The sequence below is a fragment of the Mustela nigripes genome, chromosome 16 (assembly GCF_022355385.1).
Source record: "Mustela nigripes isolate SB6536 chromosome 16, MUSNIG.SB6536, whole genome shotgun sequence".
Classification (NCBI taxonomy): domain Eukaryota; kingdom Metazoa; phylum Chordata; class Mammalia; order Carnivora; family Mustelidae; genus Mustela; species Mustela nigripes.
In genome coordinates this window covers 51,504,624-51,527,055 of record NC_081572.1, presented here as the reverse complement: position 1 = coordinate 51,527,055, position 22,432 = coordinate 51,504,624, and the positions used below count along the sequence as shown (strand labels likewise).

At 45.9% G+C, this 22,432-nt stretch overlaps 1 protein-coding gene across 3 annotated transcripts in view; it reads right to left on the bottom strand.

Annotated features, from left to right (window-relative positions):
* Positions 1 to 22,432, bottom strand: part of CDRT4 (CMT1A duplicated region transcript 4) — a 40,399-nt gene that overhangs the window by 12,187 nt on the left and 5,780 nt on the right. Inside the window, exons 1-2 of one of the 3 annotated variants that reach the window (XM_059378457.1) lie at positions 8,626 to 8,752; positions 4,396 to 4,477 (exon numbers count right to left, since the gene is read on the bottom strand). The exons of 1 other annotated variant lie outside the window; for it this stretch is intronic. In XM_059378457.1, the coding sequence (XP_059234440.1) occupies positions 4,396 to 4,465 (70 nt within the window). In that variant the 5' untranslated portion in view covers positions 4,466 to 4,477; positions 8,626 to 8,752. Of the gene's footprint in view, positions 1 to 4,395; positions 4,478 to 8,625; positions 8,753 to 22,432 lie in introns of those variants that run through there. One more of the 3 variants, XM_059378456.1, reaches the window with a different exon arrangement.

Below are 22,432 nucleotides of genomic sequence, written 5' to 3'. Positions count from 1 at the left end.
CCCACCACCCCATCTGGAAGGGTCAGGAGAGAAGTCAAAAAGAATCAGCTCCCTTGGGGACAAGAAGTTGTTCCCCAAAAGCCGCCCACAAGCTGCAATGCTTTAAGACTATATGTGTTATCAAGGAGCTAGCAATGAGATCAATGAAAAATACTCTAAATTTTCCAGGTATGGTGCCTAGAGCTCAAAGTGTAGGAGCCAACTGAAAGCCAGTCAACAACTGTCTCCAAACAAAGAAGGTACAAAATATCCCAGCCAACTGTCAAGACACTGGGTGACCGTGGAAGGAACCAAAGAACCTCAAAAAGCAAACCAATTCCCCAGAAAAGGACAAAGAGCATGAACCTTTTAGTGAAGGGCCACCAATTCCAACTCCCCATTCCACCCTCCAGCGGTAATGAGACCATCCCAGCAATATTGCTCCCAACTGAGATCATATATATTCTTGATAAGGTCCCTGAGTCATCAAGAAATTGTCAAATTGTGTGCCATATTTTCTAGTGAGAAAGCAAGGAAGTATGAAAAAGATCCTTCCAAAGTTCTCAAGTTTCTTCCAGCAACGTGCAAAAGGGGAGGGTGCCAGGAACCCTTTGTTCTCCAAAAAGTGACTAAATAGAAAGGGGGGAGGGGGTTTCGCTGGTTATATGGGTTGATGAAAGTGGTCCCTTTTGCTCTTGTTGACTCAGCCATCTTCTGAAAACTGACATACCAAATTACTCAGGTATATGTCCCATTATAAATTATTATTGGCATCCTGAATTATTAATCATTTTCCATTGAGTGTGGTCAAAATCACTTCCCCAAAACCGTATCACTCTACCACTTTGGTACCACTAGGACCTTGATAGTTAACCAAAACATGTTCCTAGAACCCATCTCTCTTCTGAGAATAGATTCTTATTTCTAACAGCATATTAAACAAGTTTCTCTAAGTGTTTTGTCTTTCATCTGTTTGAAACTAAGTCAGTATCTGCTATTACATCTATACTTCCACAAACATCTCCTCCATCTCCATGCTGGGTATCTGTCAATGACATCACCATCCTTCCTGAGACTCAATGTAGAAACTCAATTCCGCCTACCCTCTCGTACCCTGAATTCAGGCTCTGTTCTCTAAATGTCTTCCCTATTCTTTTTCCCTCTTGCTTATCCTCCATATGGTGGCCACAAGAATTATCACTTATAAATATATTCACTCATCCATTCCACAAATATTTACTGAGGGCTTATTCGAGCACTACTCCAGGCATGACATTCTAATGAGAGAAAAACAACTGAGGAGGTTCCAATGGTGTCACACTTCTGTTCAAAAAATATTTACTACCTATTTCCAAGAATGCCCCTTTCTTAAAATTCGGTCCCAGAAAAGCCTCCAATCCAGGTTCCTATCACTATGATTCTCCCCTGCACACAAACTTATAGACACATGTGCACTCAACTCCTCCCTATTCCCCTACACTGGCCAAGTCCTAGACATGTATCACTGCCTTTGTCCTGAGCCTTCTTCTCACTCTCCACTTTGGGGAGCTGCATGTCCCCCAAAAACCAGAGCATAACTCAACCACTCAGAGAAATCTTTCCTAACCCTCCCAGGGAGCACATCTGTCCTTCCCCTGTGTTCTTGGCAGAAGGCAAACATGACCCTGTTACAAATAGCATTTACAACGTTTACATGAAGAAAATTGTCAGGGATCAAAAGGTGTTGGATTCATTTGTAGCCTTAAGTAAACTGATAAAACTGTGCTCAAAATCTGAAAAGCTGAGGATAAGAAGCTGAAATGTGGAGATACCCCCACCCCTATACATCCCTGGGACTTTTCTGCAACAGATGCTTTGTTGGATCATCACCAAAGGACATGCCCTCTCTTATCTCAAGGGAGGGCTGTTTTTCCCCTGAGGACCCAAAAGTTTCTGGACATGGAGAATGGTATTCATCTTCCTTACTCCCCACTGCCATTCTCAAACCATTTTCTTCCCTTCTCCTTTGAAGCTCATCCTATCAGACCATACCACTCCATACCACCTGGTTGTTGCCAGCCTCTGCCCTTCAGCTGCTGGCAACTTCAGTTTCTGGCATACTGGCTTCTTTGTACCACCATCACCCCATTATCAATAGTGGTCTCCTCATCATCTCACGAATGAGACATGAACACTGCCTTCCCTCCAACTACGATGGATAAAGTATTCACATTCTTATCAAAAAACATCTCTCCACTGCACTCCAGACTCCTCCCCCTCTTATTTTCCAAAAATGGGTAATAGTTGACCACCCTCTAGTGTCCTTGTGTCCTTGAAACATCTTCCTACTTGGCTTCCGTGACATCATACAGACCTGATTTCCTCCCATTTCACTTGTCACCCTCATTTTCAGATTCCACTGATGTTTTCTGGGCTCATTTATCTTTTTGTAACTCCACTTGTTCCCAGGATGACATCAATGAGTTCTGTGGCCTCAAAGCTCATTGCCAAATCTTACCACTAACCTGACCCCTTCCTCAAAGACCAAACATATATATCTAACTGCCAACTCTACGTTGTCATTTGTATGTCTAATAGGACCTCAAACTCGTCGTGATTCAGATACAACTCTCCACCTTATTCCCTAAAATGCTCCTCTCTAGTCTTTTTTATCGATCGCCAAATCACTCAATTCAAAAATGTCAAGGTTGTCTTTGATTCCTCTTGCTTCTTCACTTAGTACGTCCAATTCGTTATCTTCTCCCCGTTCACTCTGCCATTATGTAACTTCTTTACATCTCCACCCTAGTCCAAGACATCAACATCTATTCACTGGACCACTGGAGACCTGCTCACTGGTCTCCCTGTTTCCACTCTTATGCCCTTAAAATTCCTTCTTCAAAGAAGACCCAGAGTGATCATTTTTAAATATAAGTCAGATTAAATCATTCCACTTCCAATACCCCAATGGCTCCCCCTGCCATCTGAGATATAATGCTAATACCTTACCTTGGTGTACAAATCTCTCCTTGATCTAGCCCCCACCTACACTTCTGGCCTTAGCCAGCTTCACTCCCCTACCACTCCCTGCAGAGCCACACTGGCCCTTCCCCCTCTTCTCAAGCCCACCAAGCTTGTTCCCGTGTTAGCGTCCTTCTCCAGCCTCTGCCTGAGATACACTTTTTTCTGAGTTCCTCATGGGTTTTTCCTTCTTACGAGTCAGGATCCAGCCTAAGTGTGAATTCTTCAAGGCCTTCTGTGACAACCTAGAGTAGCCACCAATCACTACCAAATCTCCTATTTTAATTCTGTGAATGACACCATCCCTAACTTAAATCCTATGATTTATTCATCTGTTTACTTTCTCTTAACCAGCTAGCCGATTGGTTCCATAAGAGTAGGGATCTCATTCATCACATTTCTCTGTCCCCAAGCACTTGGATCAAAATTGTTAGATAAATGAATGTTCCTGCAATTGCCACAAAAATTGCCCCTGCAATTTCTAAGAATTTTTGGAAATCCAAATATCAGGCAGCTACCCACCCATGCAGGGGGACACAAAGGGAACCATGGACTAAATAACCTGACAAGAGCTACTACTATAGAAGGTTGATTGGCAAAGGTGGAACATCACCCTGATAAATATGACAAACAGATAATGGTTCATGGGAAGAACTGGGTTCAAGTCCTAGCACCATCACTTACTGCTTCCAAGTGGGCAACCATGTCGCCTCTCTCTGAGCCTTAGGGTTTCCCCATCTATAAAATAGGAATGATACACTTCCCTCGCAGGATTTTGATAAAGATTAAATGAGAAACTGTATGGGAAGCGCCCAGAAGGAGCAACGCTTGGAGCCATAACCATCCAGGATTCCGGTCTCCTGAAGAAGCTAAGTGAAACCTTACTAATATAAAAAGTTCACAGGACCTAAATGTACCCAATTCCAACTCAAGCCCTACTCTGTTTTCTCTCTCAACGTACCTATGCATTCCTATCCGGTCCAGCATGTGCTCCGTCCCCTCTGCTCCCACCAGACATGGTCAGGTCTCACCTGTACCCAATGCCATACCTGGGGTATCTTCCATCTGTGATGCTGGATGTAACTGCCTTTTCATGGACATGTTTTCTTTCCTCAGAATGATTATAAATTAGATGCATGCTCCTCCCAATACCTCCCCCACCCCACTGGTCTCCCTTCCAGGGGCTGGTCCAGCGACATTTCCCTTGGGAAGCTGGTCAGCCCGGCACCCTCTTGTATATCAACTACCAGGGCCATTTGTTTCACTGTCTGTTACTTAGCTGAATCTTTCTCCCTTCCTACATTGTGTTTCTTAAAGCACAGAAGTAAGATCTTTAATTTCCAGTCAACTGCCAGACCACACGTCGCCTGCTTTGAAGACTAACTATGGTCAAGTTCTAAGGCCAAACTTGCCTACCTTTTTCTAATCTCTTCTTGTCCTTCCTTCTCCCACCTGGAAGTTCTTGCAAGTCTCTGGTGCAGTTCATTTAACTAGGTTTCTGAGAAAAATAGAGAAAGGTAAACCTGTAAAACATAATATATTATAACTATAACTAATATGCACAGTTTTGGGGGAAGTGGGCAGTTGAATGTATAGAACACTGTTACCTACAGTTGAAAGAGAAAATAGCAACTGCCAATCCCCCAGAGGTCGAGGAGGGAAGGTTTTCCTGAAATTGGGGAGAAATATTTAGTTACTAGTCTCCAATGAATCTTTCTAGGCACAAATATACACAAGTAGTATACAATGACACATCATTGCTGTCCACGTCGAAAATATGTGTGGGTAACGTGCCAGGAAATTTTGAAGTTCTGACAAAAGGAGTTTCTGTTGAGTCAGAAACTTAATTAAACAACGGGGGCTGTAATGTATCTCCTTGGCATGGAGGAGGGATGTGTCGAATGCTTTTAAGATCCAGGAACAGGCCCCTCATGGAGGGTGTTGTGTGGACATCCTCTGCCCAACAAAGGCCTGGCCTTTGAGGTCCACCCACATGCAGCACCACAGGACATGCTCTCTCCTTGTTGTTCTTGTTGTGTTTCTGTGATATCATTGTGTACGTCAACATCTCAAGAGGGCAACTGATAAGAGAATTAGCCATAATTCCTAAAAAGGCAAAGCTGTGTATTAAACAATAGTTCCCAGTGAAGTATGACATAGAATGAAGAACATGAGCTCAGGGCAGTCCACACAGCTGCTTAGCTGTGTGACCAGAAATAAGATACTTCAACCTCCTGATCTCTGCATGCTCATCTCTATAAAAGGGGCAGTAACAAGAACTACACTTGGATGGCCATGAGGCGTTTTGTCATAAGATAATTCAGAGAAATCCCTGGGCACAGGACCTAGTCCCATTGGTAAGATCCCACTGGTTGGGTTGGGTTGTGGTCATCATCATGATGGCAGGACTGAGATATTTTCCGTAATGCCAAAGCAATGTGGTTCAATTTTCAGGCTGGAGAAATTAACCAAATGTGTCTCCTTCAAAATGGACAACCAAGCTGAAGATCAGGGAAGAGACTGGAGCAGTGAGAGGTCAGAGGATGGACTCAGGGCACCCACCAATACAACTGTAGCCATCTTGCTGTCCCCGCATGTGACCCATCCCATCCCAACTTTCAGGTCCCGACAACCCTTGTTACACCTTCTTCTCCCCAAAATGACACCCTCTAGAGATCATCTATGAGCCCAGGCAGGTCTGAGACATCTGTGTTCACATGCACTCATACACACATAACCCCGAGTAGAACACCCATAGAGTACACACACACATACACATACACATACACACACGTACACACATGCATATACAAACACTGTGTTAACTCTCCAAAATCACCAGCCATGTCTACAGTGCAAACTTCAGCTTTGACATCCCCTGTCCCAGATGGGTTCTATTTATCTTCTCAGGTCACTGCAGCCCTGGTCTAGAATGACTTAATGAGCAAACTGGGCCAAGAAGTCTCGCCAGATTCTCAGTAGGAATAATCTGGAGACTCAGGTATGCAAACAGCTTTAAAAGGGACACAGGGTGGAGCACAGAATTGGAGTCGGGAGAACTGGTTTGAAAAACCAGCTTCATTTCTGTATGTCCAGTCTTGAGCAAGTTACTTAATCTTTCTGAACCTCAGTTTTCCTGCATCCAGGATGAGAAATGTCCTGTCCCATTCATGTTTAGGGTGATGCAATTAATTCAGGCAAAAGCATTTCATGACCCAAAAAGATCTTTCTGAGTCTGCTTTCCTGTTGGAGACAATGAATCTGGAACTAATGGTATAAATTTCATTCTCTGGTTTATGACCAGGGCTCATTTTGGTAACAAGAATAACAAGTAACACTGGCATCCAAGGTGAGCACTAGATGAACTCCAGAGAAAGCTGCTGGGTTGTGGAGCTCTATTCATAAGTGACCAAGACCACCGAGAGAGGGTTGTCTTGGACTTGTCTGCTTTCCTTGGAGAGAAGGTGGGATCAAATGGAAGAATGGAGTTTAAGTGTATCTGGTTTGGGAGTTTAGAATCATTTGCCCCTGAGAAGTCTTCAATAAGGCGATTACGAGAGGGTACCAGCCTCTCAGGAGCAGTAAGAATGAACACAAAGCTCTTTGCCCCTAACCCCTCATAGCCACTGACTTATCAGAACTAGTGGGGTGACAAAGCCCAGAGGCTGAACAGACTCAGCAGCAACAGGACCCAAAGGCCTGTGGTAGGCAGCCTCCAAGATGGCCCCCAATGAGCCCCTCCTGGCATTCACATCCTAATGAAATCCCCTCTCCTTGAGTATGGGCTACATCTAGAGACTCCCTTCCAACAAATAGAATATGGAAAAATGGCAGGATGTCACTTCAGAGGTTAACTTACAAAAAACCACGGCTTCTATCTCGAGCATGCTCTCTCTCTTGTGCTCTCTCTTGTTCATTCTGAGAGAAGCCAGCTGCCATATGTTGAGCTGCCCTATGGAGAAGCCTCGTAGCCAATAGCCAATAACCATGTGAGTGAGACTGGAAGGAGATCCTCCCCCAGTTAAGCTTTCAGATGGGACCACAGCCCCACCAAAGCCATGACTGCACCCTCATGGAGAGACCATGACATAGTTACATTACACTTGGATTCTTGACCAGCAGAAGTTGCGAGATAATAGATGTTTGTTACAACTGAGCTGTGGGGTAATTTGTTGCACAGCAAGAGATATAAGGCCCCTACCAGATGAAGCCCCTGAAACTAAGAGGGAAGAGAGCTTCCTACACTGCCAGCAGTGGGAGTGATATGACTATATCACCCCACTCCCTTCTCTAGGGAACTAGGCAATTTCTACTGGAAGGAGACAATGTATCTAAGTAAGAATATATAGTTATAAAGTACTGCAGAAATAAAGCCATCCTGTAAAAGGCAATTTTGACCAGGCCATTTATGACACAGCAGACATACTAATGTGGCCAGGGGGTCAGGGATGGAGGAAGGTGTTGAAGGGGGGCTCAGAGATGGTACTGGGGCACTTGCCTTGCATAGTATTTGAGAGATATAGGAAGTTGAAATTGTAGAGTGTTCTTTTTAAGATCAGGTAAAAGGGTCTTTGGCATAAAAATGGTTTTGTAAGAGCAGCCAGATCAAAATGTCAGGCTCTATCATGGAACGATTTTATCCAACCCCAACACATACTCTTTGGGATTCTCCTCTGTCCTAAAGACAGGAGGATTGCTACCAATCTTTCTTTCCTGCTTGTGCGTGCACAGGCACACACATGCACACACACACACACACACACACACAAAATAACCAGGAGCAGGTTTCCTGGGCCCCAAAACACAAGGTCTAAAATGATGTGAATTTCAAGGTCACCGTTTGCCTCACGCCTTACTTGGATTTGAGCTGTTCCAGTTCAACAGGATGAAAGGCACCTGCCCAGAGGCCGAAGCTTCACCAAGAACTCTACAGAGAGCAAGTCCTTGTGGGATCCCATGAGGGTTCCCCCTGCATTGCTCATCAGCTCAGAACACAAGAATGAAGACATTGTTTATTGTGGCTGGTGGAAATGAAGAGCACCTTTATCCTGAAATGAATCCAGTTAGATTCCTGAAGTGCTCTATCTTTAAAACTATTGACTTATCAACACTTAATGACGAATGTCTCCCACGGCCACATATGGTCCTGTGGTCATCTTCCTAAGCAATAAGTAATACCAGTAGTTACAAGTTGCCACAATCCCCAACCCCTGTGGTTCTGAAAGATCCATTCAGCTCTGTTGGGGACAGTTCCTTCCAGTCCAACTTTGTAGCCCTCATGTCTCTAGGTGTCTCTCTGCCTCAGTTTCCCTGTGTAAAATTAAGGATTTGGGTCTCCCGTCTCCCGTCCAGCTCTGTCCTCCTGAGTATCTCTGAAACCTCATACCACAGGCCCCAGAAACTGGAATGCGCTCCGGTTTCCCAATATCCCACCAAATGAATTCCTTATGAGCACAACTTCTGGGTTTATACTAACAGAGAAAACACTGCAAGGCCTGACCTTCAAAACTCAGCTTGTTCTCACTCCCTGCTGTGTTTTGAGAAAGAAAAGCTAACTTTTGCCCTCTAGGGTGGGAAATGTGAAAGGCACAAGCCCGGCTCCAAGTTGGGACCACAACAAACCCTCCAGGCCCAAAGCCCACAGACCTGGCGCTGACAAGTCTTTCCATCCACCGAGTGGAAATTCTAGACGCAGAAGGTGCCCAGACGGACCCTGCTTTTGCTCCCCTGCCAACCGCCGTAAACCTGTTTCTGTCCCGTTGGAGTTGCAACATGGAGCCAGAAATCTGGAAGAATTTAACACCCAGTCGGTTCAGACACAGGAAAACATTGTTCAAAGCAAACACTGGAATCCCTCCCTCATCATCCAGGAATGTAGAGACTGGGTTGAGATCAGCAGCTTCTCAGAAAAGCCATCGCTATGCTGCTCTGTTTGGGGCTACGGCCCAGGAGGGCCAGGAGGGGCTCCGGAGCCCTGTTCTGATTGAGACGTGGTCAAGCCTGGGAGGTCAGCACGTGGGGCCTCTCCCCTCTGGGGCAAACATGGGCAATGCCGCCCACCACCTCCAGCTACAGAACTCACCGCTTCCCTGTCAGACCCCAGCCTGCTTACAAAGGCCCTGTCCTGTCCCTGAACTTGGGAGAGGCTCAGGAGGCAAAGCGCCCTTGAAAACAAGAGGGGCTTGGGATGCTCCGGGATTTTCCATTTCCTTTGCCTGTGGCAGGCTGTGAAAGGGGCACTTTTCCTCGAGGAAGAAAGAAGGCTCTGTTGCCCGGCGAGGGTGCAGTGCCACTAACCAGAAGACGTGTGTGCTCCATGGGATGTGGCCACCAGTGTTCAACCCACTTGGACTAAGACTTAACTAATTCCATCTCCCCAAAGCCCTGTGCCAAGTCCCCACCCCATCTCCCCTGGCTCTGGAGAGTGGAGAGGAAGGACTGGCTTCACCCAGGGGCTGCATAATGGATCCAAGAAAGATGTTACACGTTAAATCACTTGTGTCACTGTGTCCCTCTGCCTCAAATTCTGCCTAAACTCCACCCACATAGATCCAGTTTTGAAACGAGTTGCTAAAACTTTTCTGACAATGTGTAGGACAGAAACTGCAAGTTAGGAACAGCTCAAGGAGAACAACGCAGAGAGCCCTAGATGGCAACTTTGCCCCCAGAAGGTCTGAGGAGAGACATCATGGCGGGACTGCTGGGGAATTTAGGGGAGCAGCAAATCACACGACAGCTTGTGTCCTTGATCCTGACCATGACACTCACCCTGCTCCTCAGCTCCAAGGGATCCACAGAAAGGGTATTTAATGCCCTCACTTAATATGGATTGAGCGCCTCCTACTGAACTGGGTGAACAAGAGGGACGCCATATAAGCCAGGGAGCATATGTGTAGGACAGATGTGCTGTCCTACACATATGGGAAGGGTGCTCCTGGGACCAGAGCAGCTGCGATGATGGCGGTATCACCTAGGAGCTTGTCAGCAATGCAATTTCTCTGGCCCTACCCCAGTCAGCTGCATCAGAAACTGTGGCATGATGTCCAGTCACCTGAACCCTAATGAGACCTCAGCCAATGCTGATGGGCACCAAGGTATGAGAATCACTGATCTGACAGCCAACATTTCACTGGATAATAGGGAAAAGATTAATTTAAAAGGTTAATGGTCTGCTTTGGGAAAGGCTTAGACAAAGTGTCTTAACGTGCTCCTAGATTCAGAAAAGTTGTGCCAAACTGTGGTGTCCCTGGACATTTTTGATTCCAGTGTCAGAAACACTTTTTCATGTCAGTTGGGTCCCTGGTAGCTTCCAAAAAATTTATTTTGAAGAAGAGGTGAGAGCCGCTTCTCTACTCATGAGCAATGAAACAGGTGGGATCTTTTACGAGGCAACAACCACCCGGCTTTGTGGAAGGCTGTCTGCTCTGTTGTCTTTTGAGTTCCCCCCTCCGTTAATCCTTGTTGGCCATCAAGGAGGGGATACAACCAGACTTCCTAATTCAGTTGATTTTTAAATAAACTGGCCAATTGATGAAGTTAAATTTCGTTTGTCCATTCAGCAAATCGCCTCCATGTTGCCAGATTCAGTTATCTACTTGGCATTTAGTACAAGCTTGTCTGACTTGTTGGCAGCAATAGATCCCAATGGCTGCTCTCAGACTTCTTCTCTCTCCTAGTTTTGCCGCCTCACAGCCCACCGTTCCAAGAATCCTTGCCAGATCCTGCTTCTCTGCTTAGCTTTAATGCGAGAGAGCTCCATGCTCTGTCCTGGGTGCCCTTCTCTTCATCTATCTGCACACCCTCCTAGTCTAACACCATCGCTGTGCCACAACTCCCACATGTGTGTCTCCAGGCTTCCCTGAGCTCTTCTCAGAGCCTCTATGAACACTCAACTCCAGGTTCATATATCAAACACCCTTCCAGACATCAATTCTTGGATGTTTTATGGATGGGTCAGAACTACCCTGTTCATCACTGAGGTTGAACACACACACACACCAAGACCTGCTCCTCCCCGGCCTTCCCCATTTTACTAAACAGCACTCGAAACAAACCTTTTGCCAAAAAAACTAAGGAGTCTTTTTCCTCTCCCCTTCATCCTTAAGATCCAATGTATCATCAAGTCATGTCAATGCAGCCTGTAGAAATATCCTGAATCCATTGTTTTGTCTCCATGTTATCATGATGACTAATAACAATAATAATAATAACTCATAGCATGGTTCCATGTTTTAAATATATTAACTCATTGAGCCTTCAAAACTAGGAGTTAAGTGCTACTATTATGGCCTCTTACAGAGGATAAAATGGCGGCACAGAGAGACTCAGTGACTTGCTCAAAGCCCTCCCTCTTGTGGAGGATCCAGGATTTGGACGTGGGCACCAGGATCCACGTGATTAAATATTTACAGTGCTGCCTCCATAACCACTAGTACACTCACACAGCCTCCAAACTGGACTCCCTGCTTCTATTCCTAATGCCATACTGTTTATTTTATACACACAGCAGCCAGAGTGGTCTTTCTAATCATGCACATTCACATCCATCCTGGAGGGCTTCCACATAACCCTGGAATGAAATCCAAACCCTTATGAAAGTTGCCCCTCTCTCTCTCTCTCTCTCTCCCTTCCCGCTCCAACCACATTGCCCTTCTGTCCTTGAACTCACCAAATTGCAGCCATTCTCTCCACCTGCAACGGTCCCCCCTGCACATACAGATTTGGTAAAAAGATGAGGTCAAAGATTGAATGAAGAACAGGAATGAGAACTGAACCATGGCGGGGGGGGGGGGGGGATCAATATTTAAGGAATGGGAAGAAAGAAGAGCCCATGAGAAAACTGGGAAGAGACCCAGAGAGGAGGAAGAACCACCAAGGGAGTAGACTCAAAAAGCCACGAGAAGGTATCTGCAAGGAGACTATGGTATAATTTTTTTTTTTTTTAATTGGTCTTTCTCCCTTACTCCCGGCTCAAAACTCCTAAAACCTTTGGAAATTATTGTCTCTTGTGTGCTCATGAGATGGCTCAGGGGGGAGTTTTAGATAGCTTCAGGATGGTGGCTGATGGCCAGAAAGACCAAGCAGGTAATTAGATGGTTAGAACTTTCAGCTCCACCCCAACCTCCATGAACGGGAGAAGGGCTGGCCATTGACTTCAATCACCAATGGTGATTGACTTAACCAATTGTGGCTATGAAATGAAATCTCTATGAAAATCCCTAAGTTATGGGGTTCAGGGAGCTTCCAGGATTGTGAATACATCAACTTTCTGGGAAGGTGGGGGACCTGGAAAAAGCATGGAAGCTCTGTGCCACTCCCACCCCATCTCTTCCATGTGGCTGTTCCTGACTACATCCTACTTAATAAGGGAAACATAAGAAAGCATTTTCTTGAGTTTCATGAATCATCCTGGCAAATTATCCAACCCGATGAAGGAGTTGTAGGAAATCCCAAATGTATGGCCAGTTAGCCCGACGTCCAGGTGATCTCTGGAACTTGAAACTGGCATCTGCAATGAGACCGTGCATTAAAGTCAGCACTAAGAACACACCTATGAGAGCGACTCTGTAAAATGACAGGGTAAAAGCCAGAATTTGTAGAGCTTTGGAATTAAGTGGGAAAGAGGAAATCGAGGATAAGGAAAGTAATGACAAATCAGAAATGGAAACTCATGTAGGCTAGCACTGCCTCAGGGTGACATATCCTTCGTTTCACTTATTCCTTATGGTAAACCTTCGAGAAAGCATCACCACTTTGTACAGAGAAACAGCCTCAGAAAAATCAAGCCATTTTCTCAAAGTCCTACATAGAGTGCATAATGAGGTTAGAATTTAAAACCAATGGAGCCCCTGGCTGGCTGAGTTGGTAAAGCATAAGACTCTTGAACTCAGGGTCATGGGTTCAAGCCCAGCATTGGATATAGAGCCTACTTAAATAAAATAGTTAATTAAAAAAAAAAGAATTCAAAACCAAGTCAGTCAGATTCTAAAACTAGTGTTCCCAACTAGTATGCCATGATTGCCTATCTAGAAACCCAAACAAATCTACAAATAAATGGTTAGCATTAGTGAGTTTAGCGAGGTTTTTGGATACAAAGAGAGCGTATCAAAGTCATTTGCATAAAATAAAATGTCTAGCAAGATACTGTGTACAATTGTTTCGAAGGCCTCAAAGTTAGGACTAAATCTAACAAAAGATGTGCAAGTCCTCTTTACGGAAAACTATACCTTACTGAAAAGACATGTTTAAACATCTCTATAAATCAAAGGAGGTACTGTGTTCATTGTCAAGAATACCAATTCTCCTAAAATCGGGCCATAGATCTAATGTGATCTCAAAGAGAATCCCAACAGGAATGTTTATAGAAACTGACAAGCTGATTTCTAAAGTTTATTTAGATATAAAAGGAGCTAAGAATAGAGATGGTAATCTTGAAGACTAATAAACTTGAGGAACGCGCTATGCTGGATTTCAAAAGCCCGAATAATTAAGACACTGTAGAAGGGCATTGTCTACAAGGTGCAATGTGGGATCAATAGACAATTGCTTGGAATAGAAAGCTCAGACAAGGGACGCCAGGGTGGCTCAGTGGGTTAAAGCCTCTGCCTTCGGCTCAGGTCATGATCCCAGGGTCCTGGGATCGAGCCCCACATCGGGCTCTCTGCTCAGCAGAAAGCCTGCTTCCCCCTCTCTCTCTCTCTGCCTGTCTGTGATCTCTGTCTGTCAAATAAATAAATAAAATCTTAAAAAAAAAAAAAAAGAAAGAAAGAAAGAAAGCAAGCTCAGAAAAGACCTACCCAATTGGCTCTCTGCAGCAGCAAGTGAAGGACGGTATTTTCATTAAATGGTGCTAGATCACTTGATGTGCATCTGGGAAAATAATTACCTTCTCGTAATACTCCAAAACTCAAGTCCAGGTGGGTTGTACTTGTTAGAACTAGAACAGTGAAGCTTCTAGAAGATAACAGAGGAAAATATTTTCATGCCCTTAGGGTAGAAAAAAGAGTTCTTAGAGTTAAGAATTTCTGTTCAACTGGAAGATGCCATGAAGAGAATGAAAAGTCTGAGAAGATTGTGGTCTTCCATACAACCAAAATGGGCTTATATTTGGAATATATTTTTTTAAAATGTTTAGGGGCACCTGGCTGGCTCAGTCGGTGGGGCATGCGACTTTTGGTCTCAGGGTTGTGAGTTTGAGCACCACAGCAGGTGGAGAGATTACTTAAAAATAAAATCTTAAAAAGATAAATATAAAAATAAATTTTAAATCCTACTTATCAATAAGAAAAAAACAGGAAAAAAAACTCAGAAAATTAGCAGAGAAACTTGAATAGTTTCATCACAAAAGACAATATGCAAATGGCACCATAAACAAATGAAAAGGTACTCAACCCACGGGGAATGTGTATTAAAAACCTCTCCGTGAGATACCACTATACACCCTAAGAATGTCTACAATTTTTTAAACTGACAATGCCAAGTGGAAAAGAGGAAAGTAATGAGACCACCCATAACGCTGACAGGCGGAATGTAAACTGAGCACAATTGACATCATCTGCTAAAGACAGACATATGATCACTCTTAGACTTAACAATTGCACGCCCAGTTTCAGAAATGCATACCAGGAAAATGCATGGTCGAAAAGGTTTCTAACTGTGATGCTTGTGATATCCAAAAATTGAAAAGAACCCAAATAGCCACCTAGAATAAAAAGGATTTTAAAAAGTGGTATATCCATTGAATGTAACGGCAGGTAGCAACAGAAAGAAACAGGGGACTCCTGAGTGCATTTATCCTGAATGAATCTCACAAACATAATACCGCACGAAAGAAGTCTAGCAAAATGCAGTGTCTAGAAATATTTTTACTCAGTGTAAAGGACGGGTGTGATGAGCACAAATTCAGGGTAATAGTTACCTCTGAGGATTAGAGAAGAGATAAGTAACAGGAGTGGATGGGCTTGGGGTCGAGGGGAGGTCCTGGGGCCTGGCAGCATCCTACCTCCTGACAAGGGTGCTGTTACCAAGTGTCCACTTCTGGTAAGTCACAAAGAGGTAGGCTGGATGTCTTTGGGCACTTGATGTATATTTCAAAGTTTCTTAATAATTAAGGTATCAGGACGGCAGGGGAAGGGAGTGGAAGGGACAGGTAGAAATGGGGCAAAAGTTCCTAAAAGGAGGGGTGAGGTGGAGGAGGGTATGGGGGGCTGTGTGTGCACACCTGTGAACGATTCTCTTCGGCATCAGTGGGGAGACTTATCCTGGAAGATGGGGACAGGAGAGGATACAGAAGCTCGGGTGTAATGGAGGAACAAGGGGGCAGAACGTGGGGGAGGGTTGGGTCTTCCTGACTATGAGTAAAATAATGGATCATTAGGCCAGAAACCCATTAACAAAAGAGCACAGGGCCTGGAAAAGCAGCGCAGGTGGCTTGCACCGATCAAAGGAGGCCTGGCCATCAGCCAGTGACTTCAAGGCTATAATTAGCAAATCGGCCCTTGTCTCCTTAAGACCCAAAGTAAGCATCTAAAACCAAAACCAAAATCATTCTTTCCCGTGTTCCTAAAAACCTTAAAAAATATAAAGGTAAAATAAATATTTATTTTAGAGATAAACAATGAAAATTGAAAATCAAAGCAGGCTGAGTATTTCTCAGGGAGCAGGCCTGACCTGCTGCACATTCCTGGCGGCTGGCCCCCGCTGGGCTCTCACTGTCACTTGGATGGCGGATTCCTCAAGCCCCGCCCCCTGTGGAGCCCCATCTTCTCTCTCTGCAGTGGAGTCCCCGTTTGCTGTAGGCCATGGACATGGAGGTGGGCCATTCCAACTTAAAATACCTCCTCCTAGACACCCTCCTCGAAGCCTGTCCCACCTGCCTGTCTGTCCTGTCATCAGCGATATGGTGGCCTGGGGGAAACTAGGACTGGGGAAGTCCCATGCGGTCCTGGGAAGAAACAGGGCTAGGAGCCAGGACAAGGGTCAGTAGCTCGTAGAGAAGTCTGAGCTGAGATGCACAGACTGGCTGAAGTTTGAACAGCAAAGGACCATGTCAGGAGCCAGAAAAGGGATATTAGGAGGTCAAGCAGGCAATAGGATCGGAGGTCATATAGGGTCCAGAGACCAGGGACTCAAAGTCATGTGGGAGTATGGCATGGAAGCTCAGAGCTTGAAGCACTGGTGTCACGTGGTGTTAGGTTCCAGTGCTGGACCTGGCTAGCCAGCAGTATAAATCTGGGCTGGTTACTGACCTCTTTTGCCCTCCTATTTCTCTGGTAAAGTGGGCATTGCATACACATAAGGATGGGGATAGGGATGGACATGGGTTTGGGGTTAGGGATGGAGATGGGGGGAGCATGGAGATGGGCTTGGGGAGCGTGAAGAGACAGGGATGGGCACAGAGTTGGAGATGGTTGGCCCTGGCAGGAATGAGATGGGGAAGAGAGCTTGCATGTGTACATGAGCAAAATGTCAACCTCACTGGGTGTTTGCTGCCATTTCAAAGCTTGCTTCTGTCCACCTCTTTGCAGGTTGGAGCTCATTCCTGGCAGTGACAGCGCCCTGCCATCTCCAAGCGCGGTAACAAGTCCTGGGAGCAGAGCATGCTCCTGCCTCTGGTCCCATTCTCCTCAGCCTCTCCCATCCAGCCTCGCTCCCTGCCCTGCCTCCCCACCAGCTTGTTCCAAGCGTCCCTCTCCTCTGCTCCTCCCCGTCTGCGTTCAAACGTCGCCACAAGTCCCCGCCTCTAGAAAATTCTTCTCTTGACCCCAAGTTTCCCTGACTTCTATTTTTCTCCTTTTCTCAGTCAAAATTCCCCAGGGAAAGGCCCGTACCCGCTGCCGCTCTTTCCTCACTCCCCAAGGCCCTGCAGCCTGGCGTTCATCCTCAGAGCTCCATGACAGCCACTGGGCAGGAAGGAGCTAGTGGGGGTGACTCGTGAGGCACAGCGATCGGGGACTCCAAAAAGTGGGGGTCGGGCAGACATTCACGAAGACACACACACATGTGCACACGCAAGCACACACATACACACACAGAGACATACACACAGGCACACGCCTACATATACACACACATGCACACAGAGGCACACATATGCTGGAACTGTATTTCCTGTCCCCCTTAGTGAAATGCCTACTATGTGCTGGGCATGATCTCATTCGGGATCTCTTCTGGCTGGAGAGCCAATGAGACATGGATTTTCTTCATATGCAGATGCACACAGGGACACAAATACACAAACACATGCTTACACACATACTGAGACACACACACACCTACACACACACACATACGCCAGCATACAGTCATACAGACACACAGGGACACACACAGAGATGCACACACACGCTGACAAACTGATTCCAATATCCAAGGGGCTCTCAGTCTGACTAAAGGAATGAGGAGGGAAGCCCAGGGCCAATCGTGGCTCAGCCTTCGGACTCAAGAGTGCAAAAGCTAGAATCCAGAGCACCTGGGTGGCTCAGTGGCTTAAAGCCTCTGCCTTCAGCTCAGGTCATGATCCCAGGGTCCTGGGATTAAGCCTCACATCACATCGGGCTCTCTGCTCAGCGGGGAGCCTACTTCCTCCTCTCTCTCTACCAGCTTCTCTGTCTACTTGTGATCTCTGTCTGTCAAATAAATAAATGAAATTTTAAAATATATATTAAAAAAAAATCTAGTTTCTAAAAAGAAAGAAAGAAAAGCTGCTAGAATCCTACATCCAGAGCAGACCAGGGCTTTGCAGGGCTGGAACACTGCACAGCCTGGGGAGGAAGCCACCGTGTACCCTGCACGAGTCCCAGCTGCAAGCCCTTGGAAGACATCCCTGAAATAATGTCCACTAAAGTGGAGGGAAGGAGTGCTCTGAAGTCTGAATTTGAACCCAAGAACTCTGGCTTCCCATAGTCTTGCCTCTCTGCAGCTCTCATACTGACTCAGTGTAGTTCAAGCAGGTTCAAAACCCGAGCGGCCAACACAGAGTGGTCTCTGTGGCTGTGGGTACCAGAACCACCACCACAGGGCCCCCGAAGAGACACCTGTTCTTGCTACCCCGTCTACACCGCAGTACCTGTATGGATCCTAACTAAGGTCTACTGATTTTTTTTTTAAGATTTATTTGAGTGAGAGAGTGAGAGAGCACACGAGAGGGGCAGAGAGAAAGGGAGAAACAGGCTCCCCGCTGAGCAGGGAGCCTGATGTGGGGGCTCGATCCCAGGACCCCAGGATCATGACCTGAGCTGAAGGCAGACGCTCAACGACTGAGCCACCCAGGTACCCCCTGAGTGTTATTTTTACTTAATGTCACCTTTTATACCCTGTTCTTATTTTTAAATAAGCCACTTGAATATTCAATTTTTTTTTTTTTTAAGAAGGCTGTTTATCTTTTTCTGTATAGGTTCCTCTAGGTTTTTAACAGTGAAGGCATTTACCAGTCCTAGCTTAGTATTCTCTTGGTGCTGAGCTCTGTCCAGAGGCCGAGCATCTCTGGGGACATGACACGTGATCCCTTGCTGCCCACCGCCCAGGAGAAAACATGGGTGTGGGGTGTGTGTGTGTGTGTGTGTGTGTGTGTGTGTGTGTGTGTTTTGTTTTCCTGTTTAAGTAGAATTGTCACCCTGACGACGGAGTAGAATCACCTGACGGGCTTTTTTAAACATACCCACGCAGGAGCCCTCAGCAAACAAAGTTAATCAGGATCTGGGTGGTGGAGTTTGGACATCAGTATGTGTGACAGAGTCCCAGAGGGGTGTACTACCAGAATTGGCAGCCACTCAGGGAAAAGACTGCCTGACATCCTGGGAATCCTCAAACAAACCGAAGGCTCCCGTGAAGGACCTGTCTTTTCGTTGGTAGCTGGGTGTGTGCGTTTTCACTGTCACCCTGGACTGTCCCCATCAGAGACACCTGCTGCTCTACCCAGACGCCTACCTGAGAGGTCTCGGTGATTCCCCATGCTTCCTCCAGTCCCCTGGTGGTTCTCTTGCCTGGTGCTTATATTTTGTCTGCAAATAGTCTAGTCCTCGATCCCACCTCCCTGTTGTTCTTCTCACTGCAGCCAGCCATCCTCTCTCTGCCACCCTCTCAGGTGGTCCTGACGTCAGGGTAAACGGGCATTGTGACATCAGCAGTCACCATGCTCCCCACCCATGAATCTTCTGTCCTTGTTCTCTTCCTCCTCGGTGAGCCACACAGTCCTCAAACCCTGGTGCTGGAACTGTATTTCCTGTCCCCCTTAGTGAAATGCCTACTATGTGCTGGGCATGATCTCATTCGGGATCTCTTCTGGCTGGAGAGCCAATGAGACATGGATTTTCTTCATTTTATCACACATTTATTCTGCACAGTACCTGGCCACGTACAGAGATGGATGAGACTGGTGGTCAAGTTCCTTGGTGCCAGAATCATCTAGAGAGCTTATGAAGACACAGATTATCAGTCCCAGCCTGGAGTTTCTGATTCAGTATCTGAAGGGTGGAGGCCAAGAATTTACCTTTCCAGCAAGCTCCTTACGACATTCCTCTGAAACAAAATGCTCTTTGGATGAACAGAAGAGAGAACTGCTGTCACCAGGAAGCTGTTTGGAATCAGCCCCCTCCCCTTCACTCCAGTGACCTGTCCATATTTGCAATGGGGTGTGCAGTTTCTAATCCCACCTGTGACCCCAAATCTGAAATATCCTCCAAGATTCAAGGAGGACAGGCACAGAGCCGGCTGGGAAACATGGAGGTGTCATTGCACATATCAACTTGGGATGGAGGTCCAGAGCCAGGCTGGACTTGTCTGTTACAGAGCTATCTGGCCCTTCTGGTAATACCTCTGACATGTTTTCTCCCTACACATTACATAAACCTACCCTCCCTGACTGCCCATGACCCAAACCCCCACTCAGACCCTTGTCACCTTGCTCTGTCCTGACATCAGATCTTTGCGTCCATTCCCACCCCGTAATTCCAATGCCAGTGGGACCACGGCTCCAACCTCTCCTCAGACATGATGGAGGATACTCCAAATAAGGATGCAGAATCCCTGGCCTGGCTGTTTGGAGATGCTCTAGGGCATGCATGAGCAAGAAAGGAAATGAGGTCTAAGAATGTTTCATTCTCTCTCCTGGCAAATCTAGGGAAGATTTGGACATCATTGCATCCAAAGATCAAGGGCAGGGCTAGTTTAGAGTTGGGGGGATGGGAATGGCAGGTGATCTACCATATCCCATGGTTTCACAAGAACCTCCAAAGATGAAACTTTTAAAGTCTTAGGCAGCTTGAAGGAGTTGTTTGAGACACTTATAGGTCTAGTACTGCAGGTAACAGGAGCTGGGTCCCAGCCTGGAAGTGAACCAATCAGTTAAAAACCAGAGTGACATTGAGAAGTGACATCAGTCCTGCCACCTGACAGCACACAGACGGTGCTTCACGAGGCCATGATGCTAATCACATCCGTGTCTATGTTGTTCATGGCGAAACTCCAAGTCTTGGAAAGAAAATCTATAGCCTGAGCTATTTTCCTCCCACAGGGCTGGCCTGGCCTTTGTTGGCTTTAGGGAGGTGCATTTTTCCCTCCTCTGTGGGCAGCAAATTCCCCACGAGTCAGCACGATGTGCATCTGGGCTCACCCACTGGCTTCTATTGGCTGTGAGAGGGACAAGCCAAGCAAGTGTGCAATGTAAGCCCTGGTGCTCACCAGTCTGGAGATACTCGTAGGCTGCCAAAGTCCCTCAGTGTACCTCGCCAGGCTCATCACTGGCCCTCCTTGACAACCTCCCAACAGGCAAATGCTGAGTATGGTTCCTTCCCTTCATTCAGTGCAAAATGAGTTAAGGTACACAGAGGGCCCAAGAGCTAGCTCTCAGTCACCCGTGCCTGCACCCTGTGCCAAGTACTGTTCTCAACTTTTCATGCACTAACTGATCCAGTGTTCAAAATCTGCATGGACCTAACACATAGGTTCTACTCTTTTAATCCCCATTTCACAAATGAAGAAACTGAGACACAGAGAAGTCAAGTGAGCAGCCCATAGATACACAGTTCCTCAATAGGAGAATCAGATGTGCCAACTCCACAGTACATGCCATTAAGAAGGGGAAATTGGGGGCACCCAGGTGTCTCAGTCAGTTCAGTGTCTGACTCTCGGTTTTGCCTCAGGTCATGATCTCAGGGTTTGGAGATTGAGTCCCACATTGGACTGCATACTCAATGCAGTGAGAACATGCCTGTCCTCAACTTGGGATTCTCTCCCTCTCCCTCTGCCTCTCCCCCTGCCCTCACTCATGCTCTCTTGCTCTCTTAAAAAAAAAAAAAAAATACAGAAGGGGAAACCAACTAGCTCTCTGCATCAGCTCAATGTAAGAACCCACTCAGATTCCATAGTGGGCTTGCTCAGACCCCCAGCTCCCACCTCTCCTACATGCTCTTACATTCTCTTACTCTTTCCCCTCACTACTCCCCAAATCACTAAGTGGATTCAGATGTACCTCTTTAGCCCACACGCTTGGATTTTCTGTGAAAACTGAAAAGAAAATCTCAGAGAAAACAGTACTTTCAGTCAGAAGTTTATCAGTTCTCCCTGTGGGTCCCCACCTTGCATCCAGAGTGTTAAACACTAGTACACATCAACCTGTCCTAGTAAGGTTCCCTACAGCCCTGTTTCTCAAGTTGAATAAGCCAAAAGTGGACAAATCAAACCAGGCAATCCACTGCCTGGCCTCTGGCCTATGATATGGCCTGGAACAAGCTAGTTTTCTCCAGAATACACATAGCATGTTAAAAAAAGAACTGGTACTTGGCAACAGTGCTAAAACTTAAAGTACGTCCTGAACGGCATAATGGCCAAGAGGGGTTGTGGAATCACAATTGCATTTCAATCAGCTGATATCCCTTTTATTACACAGGTTCCCCTTTCCTCCCTCCTGTTGTGTCTTTACTTGCTAAATAAAGAGTTTCCTACAGTCTAGAGTATGTGGATGACATCTCTATGGTGTCCTTTAACTGGTTCCTCTGTCCCCTATGAGTTGGCCATAAGATCTAAAGCCTGGACTGGGTCCAGTTTCACTTTTCAATAGACAGTATGGTAAATAGGAGTGACATAATGCCAAGTTGTGTCTGATTTGTGATGTTAGCAGCTGCTAATGATTGCTGATAAGAAAAGTTATTTCATCAGGAGTTTCAAATTGATATCTTAATTTTACCATTCCTTCTCTGTTTTTTATGCAGACTAAATCTATAAGAAGACATTTCTCATCAACACTGCTTACACTGAGGCTCAGTACATGGGAAAAGTGGAACAAATAAGTCATGGGTTTCTTTTCTTTTATTTATCAGTCTTCAAAATAATAAACTGGATATTTGCATGCTCAAAAAGTGACTGAAGTTTTTAGGTTTTGTGATGTACTTACACTTGAAGTGTTTCAATCCATTGCAGTCCTTATTCTTACAAATCCTCAAACTGTCCCTTCTCT